The 13022-nt window shown below is 54.0% G+C and overlaps 2 protein-coding genes across 2 annotated transcripts; both read right to left on the bottom strand.

The window, feature by feature from the left end:
• Positions 1-850: 850 nt before the first annotated feature.
• Positions 851-1261, bottom strand: J4E84_002329 (uncharacterized protein; the record flags this gene model as incomplete). Its single annotated transcript, XM_049384954.1, has 1 exon — positions 851-1261. One exon carries the CDS (start codon positions 1259-1261, stop codon positions 851-853), a length of 411 nt encoding a protein of 136 aa, XP_049246977.1.
• A 3468-nt stretch (positions 1262-4729) lies between these two features.
• Positions 4730-6539, bottom strand: J4E84_002328 (uncharacterized protein; the record flags this gene model as incomplete). Its single annotated transcript, XM_049384953.1, has 5 exons — positions 4730-5377; positions 5424-6142; positions 6189-6262; positions 6307-6358; positions 6407-6539. 5 exons carry the CDS (start codon positions 6537-6539, stop codon positions 4730-4732), a joined length of 1626 nt encoding a protein of 541 aa, XP_049246976.1.
• Positions 6540-13022: the final 6483 nt, after the last annotated feature.

Genomic DNA, 13022 nt, shown 5'->3' with positions numbered 1-13022 from the left:
TCTCTATCAGAGCTATACAGAGCCCGACATCTCAGATAGAGAAGGGAGCGAGTTGTATCAGCATTAGGAATACTCATCACAAATAATCAAACATGGTCATTCCTAACCGCTTTCGACCAATGAAGCGCTCTCGTGCTTCCTTCTCTCCTCCTTCCCGCAGTGCTACCTAGGTACTTACACGGTGCATCAGAATAATCGCATACACTGAACACAAACTCCGTCGTGTCAGCGGGGGAAGGGGCGGGGCGGAAACTCAAATCGACAAGCTACTCTGCGCATGTGATGTATTGTCCGCTTCAGGAAATGACATGCGAAAACACGAGTGGTTGGTGGGGGAAAGAAGACGTTATTACGAGATGTAAGTTGAGAGTTGCGCATCAATACGCAGGTTTAGGGCAGAAGGTGTGGGGGAATAGTCGTGGTGGTTCTTACGGCTATTATCGTGAAACCGCTTTACCGTATGAGGTATCCGCAGCCCCCGACATTACCACGATACCACATTGCGAAAGAATGGCATGAGAAGCAAGTGCAAGTTATGATGATATTTGGATTCATGGTAATGTGACTTGTACTGTTCAATGTACTGTACTGCCTGCCTGTTCCCGGCGGCTAGTCAAACCCCGCAAAAGTAAACGCCTGCCCATGCCCACCCCCATCCATACCCTTAACGGCCGTGAGGGATCTTTTGTGGTATATCGACTTTTGTATGAGAGAGAAAAAAGGAAAGTCATGACATCGTTAACGCCCGACCAGAACTCCTGTCGCTGCTCCATGATGCTGGATCGCTGTCAAAGGCGTATAGGGTGTTGCTCCGTGCAACTCCATCCGATAGAGGTAATCGTTCACACACTCAGTGCTTGTTGGACAAGAAAGTGTGCTTCTCGAAGCTCATGCGCCTCTGCCTCTCAGCGGCACTCATCTCCGAGGAAGAGGTCGGCGGAAGCGCATGCTTTGCATTAACCGCAAGAGGAGCGAAAATCTTAAGACCAAGGACCGGTGAATCGGCAGCCTTTGTGGCGGGAGAAGATGGCGCGCTGATAGTACTAGTCTCGGAGGGTGGGGCGGCAACGCTGCTGGTGATGCTGGAGACGGAGGAAATGGACTGGTGGCGCGCGGGGCGGTTGGATAGAAACCCGTGAGCAGGCACGACGGGCTCGGTGGGAGATTGAATACCGGGGCTGGCTGCCTTCTTGACGGGAGTGTTGACAGTGAGAAAGTTTTTCGGGAAGGGAATGTGGTAGGTTGAGCTAGTGGAAGACATTGCGCCAGATTGGGTGTTGGTTGTTGGTATTTGGGTGGTGAGGCGTTGGTTGGAGATGATGGTGTTGGTTGGAAAGTTTTGCGTTATGGAGAGGTAATGTGGGTGTTCTGGAGGATGACAGAAGGTGGTCGGCACTTCTTATATGTTGCCCGAGAGATTATCAATTGTGAAAGTTCTCAAGTTCGGTGTTGTGCGTGGGTACCGTGGGTAGCGCTGCCAAGCAAGTTCCGCCGGGGCTCGCGTGTGTCAAGTGACCTCTGTAACTGGCTGGAGCGTTTTGATGATCTGCCAAAAGTAAAGGTCCGACGCGCTTGAGTCTCCGGTGTATCCTGCCTAGTGCGTAGTTTAAACGTGTCTAGCTTCGTCTAGCATAAAAGAGCTGGAGCCAAAAATCGAGAGGAGGCCTGGGGTTGCAGCGCGGGATGTTGCAGATGCTTCCGCGCTGGGTCTTGGCCGTGGAGCTGTAATTGACCCTGGCGATCGTATGGGTCCGGTGCACTAATGATGTTCCGCTTTAGATGGCGCGGTTCGTCCGTGGATTGATAAGACCGCAGAAGACACTTGTTTCGCGTGCGTAAGCGTCCGGCTGCGTGTACAATGGTACGTGTATGATCGACGCAATTTGAGGCTGATTGTGGGTTCAAATGTACTTGGCAATTCTTGTCCGCCAGTGGGAACGGGCTGCTCGTGGATCTGGGGTCTCCGTAGATGGAGAGGTCTGTGTGTTTTGGTTCCAGAAAGGTTTTAGGGATGTTGAGACAGGTCAAGTTGGCTTGGCAGTCTCTACGTTTTCGACTTCTTGGGCGACTATCAAGATAACTTGGCAAAAGGTTATGGTGTTTGACGCGGCAGGGTGGAGACTTCAGCGATTCGTAGCGGAGGGAGAAACAGATGGAGCCAGACTGAATTCTTTTGGACTTAAGAAGGGAAGGTATAGCCTTTCGGCAAGGACGACGCGCCTCGGTCCAAGGGCACTCAGCAGGCCTGACCAGTCCGACTAGGAATAAGTAATCCGAGATAGAAGCGACGCGAAGAGGCGCGTGAAGCAAGCTCAACCTCTAAGAGCCGTGCATAGCTGTAGAAAACTGGGATACGAAATCTCAGCATGCATACCCGCTCTTTGCAAGCCGGACGACATGCGGGTCCTCACAAGTCAGTCGGTGCGCAAGCGCTAGATGCTGAGATGAGTGGAGCGAGACTTAGTAAAACCCACCACGTTGGTGTAGCTAGAATGCTCTCTGGTTAGATCTCGTGGGATGTTTCTGACCAAGCCAACGCCGCATGGAGTAAGGGGATGACGCGACCCCTACACGTCGCAGATGCTCGTTATGCTATAGGGCCAGTTTTTCTGCTCATGCTGAGTACACAATTGGCCTTGCATAACAAGGCCGCGCTCACTCAACGCCAATGCCAGTGCCATGTGGTACTAATTTGCTTTTCGATGAACGTTCCTGGGGAATCTAGCCGGTGACGAGGCGCGTGCCTCGCATCATGCGGGGGTGAGGACAGGCCGCAGGCGGATCCGCGCCCCTGTATGTGTCTTCAGTGAGGGTAAGCCGAAGATAGCCTGGTTGCGTAGTTACGAAGGAGTCGTCGCTGGCGCCATGGTGTGATGAAGAAAAGATGCGCGGGCTGCTGGCGGAGCTGACAGACGAAAATCTTCCGAGGCTTCCTTCGGTCTCAGGTGACGCTATCTGCTACCTTATCTCCGCTTTTCCCTACTAAGCGACCTGCGACAATCCACGTAGGTAGTCGCCCGCATGTATTCCATATCTGCCTGCACCACCACGCCTCCAAAGCTCCAGACCTTCTCAATTTGACATCTACACGATTCAGGCAGAAGATAACGCTACCACGCCTCCTGTATTCAACCACTGCTTGCCTGGCAGTTTAACCATTTATTGCACCGGGTTTGTGCCGAGACGTGCAGCGCCTCTGCACCTCTGTGTAGCATATTCTACAACTTACAATGATCGTCAGTGTGCGAAAGACTGGGGTGTACTAGAAGGGACGGCCATTGGAGGGTGCACAGATCCAGCTTGCGAGTCCAACGCCTTATCTCGACGTATGCCCTGATGGCGTGTACGGCAGGCCAACCGGAGTCGAACGGCAAGCACTACGCTCAGACATGGTGTCGTGCATACACCGTTGTTAGGACAGGCAACTGTAGTCCGCGTATAGCTGTCAAAATCTGGCTAGGGCTGGTCTGTCCTATTGCCAATGGATGTGGATGACCATGACTGTGGCAGGCCCAGAAGTGTTCAAAAGAAGCTGCGCACGAATACAACCCAGAACTCTTCCTCAGAGAATGATGCCATCGAAGAAAACTAGTACCTGCCCAGAGATCTCATGCCAAGGCAAACCACACCCATCTCGCCCATGCAGCAGCAAGATCCATCGCATCCTACGAGGCAATTCTCCGTACCTACGTAACCCACGCCCACCTTAACCGGCCTTGTCGCGCACTCCGCCCTCCACAAGTGCAATCCATACCCTGGATCTTGCCACACTTGACTCTCGAATACACCATGATAGCGGCGGCAGCTGCGGGAGATGCGCACTAAGCAACTCGTGTAACAAGCGGTGAGGACGAGACCAGTCTTTGACGTGCAGAACCCCAAGTGGGGTTGCCACCACCCTTTAGTGTGGGGTGAAGATTCCGGTGTCCGGTGAACGGAAAAAGTAACGATGTGGAGTATGTTGGTAGTTCCCTGGCTAGATATGGAGAATAGCCAACGGGTTATATGTCTGGGGTACGGTCGTTGGTTTCAGGTATATACCGTGGATGCAGAGCGAGCCACATGGAATGGCATGTGTTCTCGACTGTAAGCCAGATATAAGAACGATGGTGTATTGATAGAAGCTTAAAGCTGGGATTTGTAGGCAGTAGAGGGTGCATGTCTATACTAACTACCCCATCCAACAACCGCATAAGCAGTCAGAATATCACAAACCATATGTACAAGAGCTCTCTCACGCCCGACGTCACATGTTGTGAGGCGCCAGGCATGCTCAAGGAGCGCTCTAGCTGGTATTCACTCTTCCAACGTTCCGTTAAGAGTACACCGTATCGTTTCACGGGACTCCTGCAGGCTCAAGGCCTGCATCGTTGGTGTTTGTCTTTTGTGGTTCAGGTAGACCATTGACACCTGCGGGTTTTTCACATCGTCTGGCTGCAAGCGCGGACAGAGATTACATGAGAAAGGAGAAAGAAGAGAAAGAAAGTAAACGTCGATGACGAGTCTGGTATCAATACTGTCTTTGATGTTTGCAACTTACTGCATGTGTGGCTATAAGCCTGATAAGGTATCTTCTTCATCGTTATTCATGCCACAATATAGGCTTTTCGGTGCCTGACCGTAACGCCGTGTCGACCTTCAAAGCCATGTGGTCGGTACCAATACGCCGTGCTAACCATTTCCCCAAATCCTAGAACCAACGTTTTCCCGTGTTTGATGAGCCCGTGTGCTAGTCGTAGTGAAGGAAGAGCTGGCTCATGCTCTCTCCATGGTGGTTTCTTCGAATCGCCTCTGCTAGAAGATTGTCGACGTTGATGACCACCAGCTTATCAGGGCTCGCCTGCGCAAGCTTGTGGTCGGGGATCGGAAACGCGTTCGTGATGACGATCTTGTCGATGACATCGCAGTTGCTCATCTCCTCAAGACAGTCGCCGCCAAAGATACCATGAGTAGCGAAGCAGTAGACCTTTGTCGCACCACCGCGCTTGACAACAGTCTCGGCGGCCGCGATCCATGACGCAGATTTGTCCATCATGTCGTCAACAATAAAGACAGGGCGATCCTTGACGTTGCCGACAAGAGTGACCATGGTCTCGAGCTCGGGGTTCTTGAGATCCTCTTCCTCGTCTTCAGATGATGCAGCGGCGTCGTATGTGCCACCGAGGGCATGTGAATGTTCGGTGTCCCTGTTGCGGGTGGAGGAGGTAGTCGAGATGAAAGAGGACATCATGTGCGAGGGTATATCGTCGTTTTCGCCTTCGGACGGAGGGCGGTTGCGCCAGGTGTTGGTCGATGTCGCGGACATAGAGGGGGAAGGATGTGTATCGTCGACGATATGGCCTTGAACTAGTCGTCCGTGGATGACGTTCCTCGCGCGCTGCAGATGTTAGCTGTATTCAACAGACCCTTTCAAGGGAACATACCTCGTCAGTGTATTCCTCGGCGCCGCTCTCATCTGCACTCTGCTCCTCAAGTTCTTCCTTGTTCTTCTCGACATCTGTTCGAATGGGCTCCAGGGGTACCTCGGGCTCGATGATAGAGCCTGCGCGCATACTCTTAGACAGCGGATGGCTCCCGGTCGGCTCTGACCATCCGTTGGCTCGCCTTTGCAGGGGATTTGACGGTACACGCTTCAGACTTGACTTGCCTGGTTCAGCCTTTGAGTCTACCGTCATCTTGGAGATGGGCGTAATCTCAGCGTCGGCATCCAGCGCAGCCTCGACCAGGTCGTCGGGGGTTTCGTATGAGCCATCCAACCGGAGTTGCTCGAACATGGCGCTCTCGTTCCAGTGCACCGCCGTGCCTGCCCTCCGCCTGTCGGTTGTGACAATACCAAAACTGAGCTTCAACGCGTCTGCCAGAGACGTGACGCGCTTGGTGCCACCAGGGTTCTTGCTAACAACGACGGCTTCCCTCCAATTCGGCACGTTGACGCGTATCCAGCGGGCGAGGAGGGGTTCGGCGACGAGGTTGTCGACAGGGCACTTGAAGAAGCCCTGCATCTGGGAGGCGTGGAGGTCGATGGTCATGACATGGTTCACACCAGCGATGTGGAGGAGGTTTGCGACCATGCGGGCGGTGATGGCCCCGCGGTGCTGCTTCTTCTTGGACTGGCGCGAGTATGGGAAGTAGGGCATGACAGCTGGTGATGTCAGCAGCTGGCAGCGAGCCTTACAGAGCCCAAGTACCTGTGACCGACTTGGCTGAGCCGCCTTTGCAGGCCGAGATCATAATCAGCAGCTCCATGATCGAGTCGTTGATTCTGACCCATTAGCCGTTGACGCATACCAAGGCTGGGCTGCTCACTTCTCGCTTCCACTCTGGACGATGAAGACATCTTTGTTCCGGATCGAGGTATCTGGAGACGCTTAGCACGTGAAGGCGGCGAGAGTGCTAGCCAACATACGAATGGTGACGGAAGTCTCTCCGTTCTTGAACTTGCCCAGCGTCGCAGAGCCAGGCTTCGTGCCCAGCCTGTCGCAGATGCCGTCGACGAGCTTGGGGTGCGAAGACCCGCCAAAGACGAGTGCGCCCCTCATGGTGGGCGGGCCGAGGAGAGTGACGTTCTCGTAGTGGGCAAACTGAGGTGAGGGCTGGTGAGGACGCCGGTAACGGTCGTGCATGTCAAAATTGTTCGACATGCTAGCTCAGATATCCGCCCGGGAGGGGTTTAGCCCGGCCCCACTATAATGACCCGATGCGGATACCCCAACCAGCAACGTGTGTCTGACTCGCGAACAGCAACGAGCAGACGGCTGGACAACTTGTCAACGACCAAGGGAACTACGGGAGCGGGAGACCAGGCAGGAGCAACATGATCGTTATCTGCCTTTATGCAGACTTGTGCATCAACTAGGCGTCTTACAAGCTGCTGCAGCGCTGTCACGCGACCACATCACATTGCTTCCTGGCCAACGGTGCGCGCACGATGCACTTAGTCGCCTTCGTACACGCAATGCATCCGACTCCGCCTCCCAACATGTCATTGGGCTTTAGTACGTTGTGATGAGATATAAAGTCGAGAATTGGGCCGCAGCATTCATGTTGAGTGTCTGCCTCTGACGTGGAGAGCTCTCAATCAAGGACAATGTTGTGTCACTGTAGTGTGCGATTGGATAGGCTTGGTTGTTGTTGAGCTTCTGCGCAAGTATATTGGGCGTCCAAAGCGCCATGGAAGATATTCCAACCATCAGGCTTGCCACGGATGGGGCTACGATTGTGTCTCCAATGACGTGGATGATCAAGCAGGCATAGAGTCGACACCAACAAGACGAGGTACTTTCAAGTGTTATACATCTAGGTTCCCTCAGGCATCTACTCGCCAGCTATATCTCCACATGGGTCGTAGTTGTGCTTTCTAGACAGCCTCGCCCTCAAGCAAAAGACGTCGTACAAGCTCACCGCTTGCTTTGTACTCCTGTGGCCTCGGTGCTGTACGTTGCTCAACCTGAATCAATCCCCACACCGGATCTCAACCGATTCGCGACTTTCCTTGTCGTAGCCGATATAGTTCCCTTCCCGGCTTCATACATACCCTCGAACCGGTTCAGAAGCGTTAGTGTAGCTATGGAGGCGCACGTTGACCTTTGCTCCGATCGCGCGAGCTGCAGACATCCGTTGCCATTTGCAACGCTGATCCACAGTAGCCATGATCTTCGTACTTGCCGTCGACATACGAATGCGGGAGATATAGATTATGACGGTTTCTCCCGACGTATCCACATAACCATTCGTGGAGGTCGATCCGCTAGAGTCGGTTTGGCGGCAGTTCATGAAAGCCTTCCAGGTAAATAGTGGGTGGTCTGGGCGTCTACATCCTTCCTATAGTCCTATAAGGATAATATCGGACATAGGCGGTGAGCTGGTATCACCCTGGCAGGTACGTACCATGAGTCTGTAATAGGGAAATTAGCCACCTGCGTGCAAATGTGGGAAATGAAAGACCGTGATGGTGCGCAGAACTGAAGAAACGGCGCCTCATCCGCCTGCATCGAGCGGGAACTTTCTCGTCCCACCACGGCATACACCGAAAGAAGAACACCAGCGCTTCATTTGGTGAGGAGCCGGACCATCGCAATTCCCTCTATTTTCATGATCCTCAGGTAGTGTGATGAGCCGTAAGGCTGAAAATAAACACCCCGATTGGCTGTCCAGCACACGGTATGCGGACACTAGTTTGCACGGTCCGCCTCCGAACGCCGGGTCTCAGGTATGGTGCAATGGCTGGCATGTTCCTCGATGTTGCTGTGCGTTGGACGCGTTTGCATTGACAGAAAACGGCGTACACAACAGCAATGTAGAGCGGCTGGCCAGCCAATAGAGGCTGCAGCGGGAGAGAAGCGTATCCAAGAGCCTGGTTCGAGGTCGTGATAAAGCTTAAGAGCGGGTGAGACGTTGTGCTTCGTCTGACGCGTGCCCGTATTTGTTGGTACTCGAGCGTGGAAAGTGGTGTGATCACGTATCATCTCCAGATGTCGGTTGAATCGCCGATTCTGAACTACCCAACGCAGGAGCATATCCTCCGAATCCTTGTCTGGAAGAGGGTCACCTGGGAGAAACATTGGCAAGCCGACAATGAGACCTCGGCGACCATATGGGTCTACACAGGAAGCTGCATGGTTGAGAAATTAGGTCGCGTTACAGGAGTGTCTGACTGCCATGATGCATGGTGTCAAGCCACAAACCTGGAGGCTCGCTGCGAACGCGGCTTTTCGAGCAGCTAGCGAAAGCCCCCGCAAGCACTTGCCATGGTAGAATTTGAGAGGTCGCGTGGGTGTGAGCCAAGCGTGCTTGGCGTGTTTGCGGCGGGCGATGGAGCTAGCGAGAAGAGGAAGTCACCCCGTCTGGGACGGACGCGCATTCGTCCACACGCAGGACGCCACACGGGCGCCATGGTCACAGCGGACGTGATGGTTGTCGCGATCTTGCATTGTGGCACCGAGCGCCAGGTTCACTCCGATCCGGTGTAACCGATGGGTCCAAGCGAGTGTAGAGCTCCCACCACCGCCTCCAAAACGTAGTTCCCGTGGTGATGTCCAGTCAGGTACCATCGAGGCTTATGTGGTACACAGAGGAGGGTGTGATGCGCCGGACCTAGCTCTGATCATCTGCCTGTGGCCGGGTAGGCCGCTGGAACGCCATGTCCCGACCTCGGATATGCTTTTAGTAAGTAATGAGATCTGCCAGCAATGAATCAGATCGTGTCATGTCATCAAAGGAAAGACGATGTTGTATTCGATGTGAAAAGGAACAGCAAGACCACGAACAGCGCGTTGCTAGGGTTCAAGTCGTTACGCAGATGCCCCCTGACAGGTAGGATCGCATACCAGCAAGCCATGACCGAGCTTCTCCTGACAGATACATCCGATGCGCATATAAAGGCCTCAGATATGGAAGCCCGTCAGGGATGTCTCTGACAATTGCGAGTGATTACTATGCTCATGTTACTGCTACATGACTCTAACTTCCGATACTCGAGGAACGAGATTACATGCTGGAACGGAACGTCATGACTGCTCGTCGCAGAAGCAAGCAATGTCGATAGAGCTGATAGTGGATCTCCCGCAAGCCACCTGCATGGTGCTCTTGCTGCTTTGGTCCAAGTATGCCCTCGACATGGCATGCAGAATCTCGACATGGACGCAGACCTATTTGGCGGCCATGAGTGGATCTGCGCGCCACAGCAGGACACGCAATGTAAGGCTGCATGTAGCCGTGTGGACGAGCTGAACCTGACTGGAGGTCGACTTGACGCAGCAGCCAGAGACAGAGCAAATGCACCGACCTGCATCAGTTGCTGCGCGTATTCTGCGAAGGGAAAGGCCGGCGACAGTGCCGACGGCACTTCTCAATGCAGAGAGCGGACGCATTCGTGTATCGCAGAAGACGTTGCAGTGGAGGGCTGTATGTCATGACGGCACGGTGAAAGAAAGAAGACAGGTGGAGCGGACAAGAAACGGGGTGGAGGCGCATGCAGGACGACGTTTTGGGCAGCTGGTGTCTGGGACGCTGGACAGCCCATGCGGCTCACGATGGTGCCGGACGCATCGTTCATGGTGTCGGGCAGGACAGCGTATCTGGGTATGCGATTGGCGTGCGTCTATTCTCCGGGGTTCACGAGGAGCAGGCGAAAAACAAAAACTTCGTGACGAGGGCTGGCACGTCGTTGGGGAAGGAGCAGCCTGAGCCAGTGCAGGCGCGAAGCTAAATTTGCCGACGCCATGCGCCCTAAGCTCCTTCCGCATTCCAGTGCACAGAGAGGCGCCGGATTGGACGCCGAAAAGGGACCCTAGTTGGACCGCAGCCAGCATCTCTCGATGCAGCAGACTGCACAGGTGCCATGAGAGAATTGCGGCATGCAGGCACGGTTTGGTGTGACACATAGAATTCGGCAACGCTATCCTCGAAGCATCTCGGAACATTCACATCGCGCCCTTCCCTGCTACGGCACCAGGGGCTTCGCGACGTCAAGATGCTACCATGGCCGCGGCTGCGGAACGGCCAGCCCGCGTTTGACCAACCCCACCACGCCCGTCTCTTTGAGAGGGCCTCATATTGGAGGAGAGGGAGCAGATCCCCAGCCGGCCTGCCTGTGCTACCATCGAGTACATCTTTTGCTCCATCGGTGCAGCAGCCATCCGCTTTGGATGCCCTCTGTCCAGGAGAGCAGAACCTCCAGACGGCTACACGCTGCTGCGTGTTGCACACTACCGCGCCTGGTGGACATGCACTCAGCTCTTCCTGTAGCTAAAGTTTATTCTCCATTGGGCCCGGCATCGAGAGAGTCAGTATAAGACGGACTACAGATCCGCGTCATTAGCGCCCTCACAGTAGCAACAAGCAAACCCTGAAATCGTTCCTTCTCCAGTAAACAACCCTCACCCGACGTCGCTCTCATTCCAAGTCTTGCTTGCTTTTGCCAGCCACGAATCGACGTACCCTGAACACCCTCGCTTTCGAGTCCGATCCTACCTTAGCCTCAACCGGTATCCTGCCGCAAGCATACAGGTCAGTACTTCACCTCGCTCTCTATATCTAGCCTTCGCGCCCCAGTATCTGTGTCTCACACTACCAGACAGACAGTCGTTCCCGTTCATCACGCGCTTTCCACCAATACTCTTTCGCTACCATGGCCCGCCCCGCAAGCTGCACACACAACTTCAAGTTGATCAAGTCCGACACTACTCTCGTAGTCTGGAACTGTCAACTATGTCACACGCCTGGACTCTTTCACATCTATGAGTGCGAGCAATGCAAGCTCAAGACGTGTCGGCCTTGCGCCGCCAAAGCATAGGTGAGTCCAACAATCCCTTCGATCAGGTTCTCCCTCCGCTAGGAATGACACCTTGGACTTACGGCACGTGCCAAGGTGTTGCGAGGGATCATTCGTAAGATGCGACATGTATGTAGGTGCTGACTCGTTGACTGCAGATGGAATGCACAGATCGCCAACTACGATCCAAAGCACCCGAGATCCCGGTTCCCAGATGCACGCGAGCTGTCATTGGCGGCTGACGACCCTCCCACATCATCGCACACCACCCATCTCCGCTACAGTTTTCATCATCATTTTTCACGTCAGCCTTATTACCTCAGCATGGCGTTCAGGCATCTCTACTTTTCACGTCGCCGTCGTTGGCGACTATATCTCGAAACGGCAGGCTTCCTTGCAGGAATCGATTTTACGACTCGCTAGACAGAAGCAAAGGGGTACCCGCTTTGCAAGGGTTTCAGACTCGCCAGGGCCTGCACAGCAAGGCCGATGGCGATTGCCGTTGTGACCCGTCTGTCAGATCCTACGATACCAGGCTTTCTTTAACTATTCCACGGCCGACTTCCACACACGGTATCTTGTCCCTTTTGTCGCTTTACAGTACAACGACCGGTGCAAACCAGCAAGTCATAATGTCTTCAATTCTTCACACACTATTCGGTACTATTGGGAGTCCAGGAATGTTATCTCGTCTCTCTCTTCTAGCTACATGTACATCTAGACGCCTATGGGTGGGGTTGCTGTTTCACATACCCATGAGGCGGCATGCCTTGGCGGCTTAGTAGACTACTTCATATCATAACCAGATCGAATACACCGGCCCGTCCATCTTCTGCAGTTTGCGGCAAGAGCTGCGGCGGCAATCGTCGTGTTCTGCCATTGAAATTAGCTCATCGTATTAACGGCACCGCCGTAGGATTCCGCCTCGTCTCGGTGCCGCGCATCTCATCGGGTTCCAAGGTTGGTAGGCATATGACTAGCATGCTGTTACCAAACATGACTTTTCAGACAGCTGAGAGCCAAGCGATGAGTTAGACGCTTAGCGCGATGTTGTCGCCAAAATCACCTGGTACCGATTGCTCTGTCTTCATAGACCCACAATTCCCGATCGACTACGCAAGACATCTAGGCATGGACGTGCTGCCCAAGGGTCCAGCACAACTGTGGTTTCAGCGCGCATCTCAGAGCCCAAGAGCCGTAGTCTCGCGAGCCGTGTTCTCGTCTCGCAGAAAAGTTCGAAGACAAGGTGGTGGATACGATTGCCCTATTCGGGCCTGCCTGATGAGGAGCGACACGATTGCCGCCGACATTTGATAGATAGACAACGCAGGTCTTCATCAGCTTGGAGCATCGCATGTTGCGTATCTGCCATTACCGACAGGGGAGCTAACTTATCAGACCATATTTCAGCATCGCTTTTCGCAACATCGCAAGGTTCCGAAGGCGCACCGACAGATCTCGGAAGACGACCCTACCAATCGCATGGCAGGCAGCGACCAGTCAGTCAGTTGATTATATATCATGCGGGCGCCTGCCGAACGCATGCGGGGATATATGGCCGGTAGAATAAGGACATACATGAGATCATAAGACTGGAAGTCGGTGTTCTGCGACAAGTGCCCAAAAGGGTTGGGGGACGCGAAGTTCGCGCCTGCCACCCCTTTTGCCCAGCCTGCCCCGCGCCTTCCAGCCACAGTGCCCCGGCCCATCTCGTGGCCTGCACTAGAACACACTCTGCATACAAACTTTG

This window comes from Alternaria hordeiaustralica, assembly GCF_023758085.1.
Source record: "Alternaria hordeiaustralica strain BMP 2776 chromosome Unknown scaffold_3, whole genome shotgun sequence".
Lineage (NCBI taxonomy): Eukaryota > Fungi > Ascomycota > Dothideomycetes > Pleosporales > Pleosporaceae > Alternaria > Alternaria hordeiaustralica.
The sequence above is the reverse complement of the archived record's forward strand: the minus strand, read 5'-3'. Positions and strand labels throughout refer to the sequence as shown.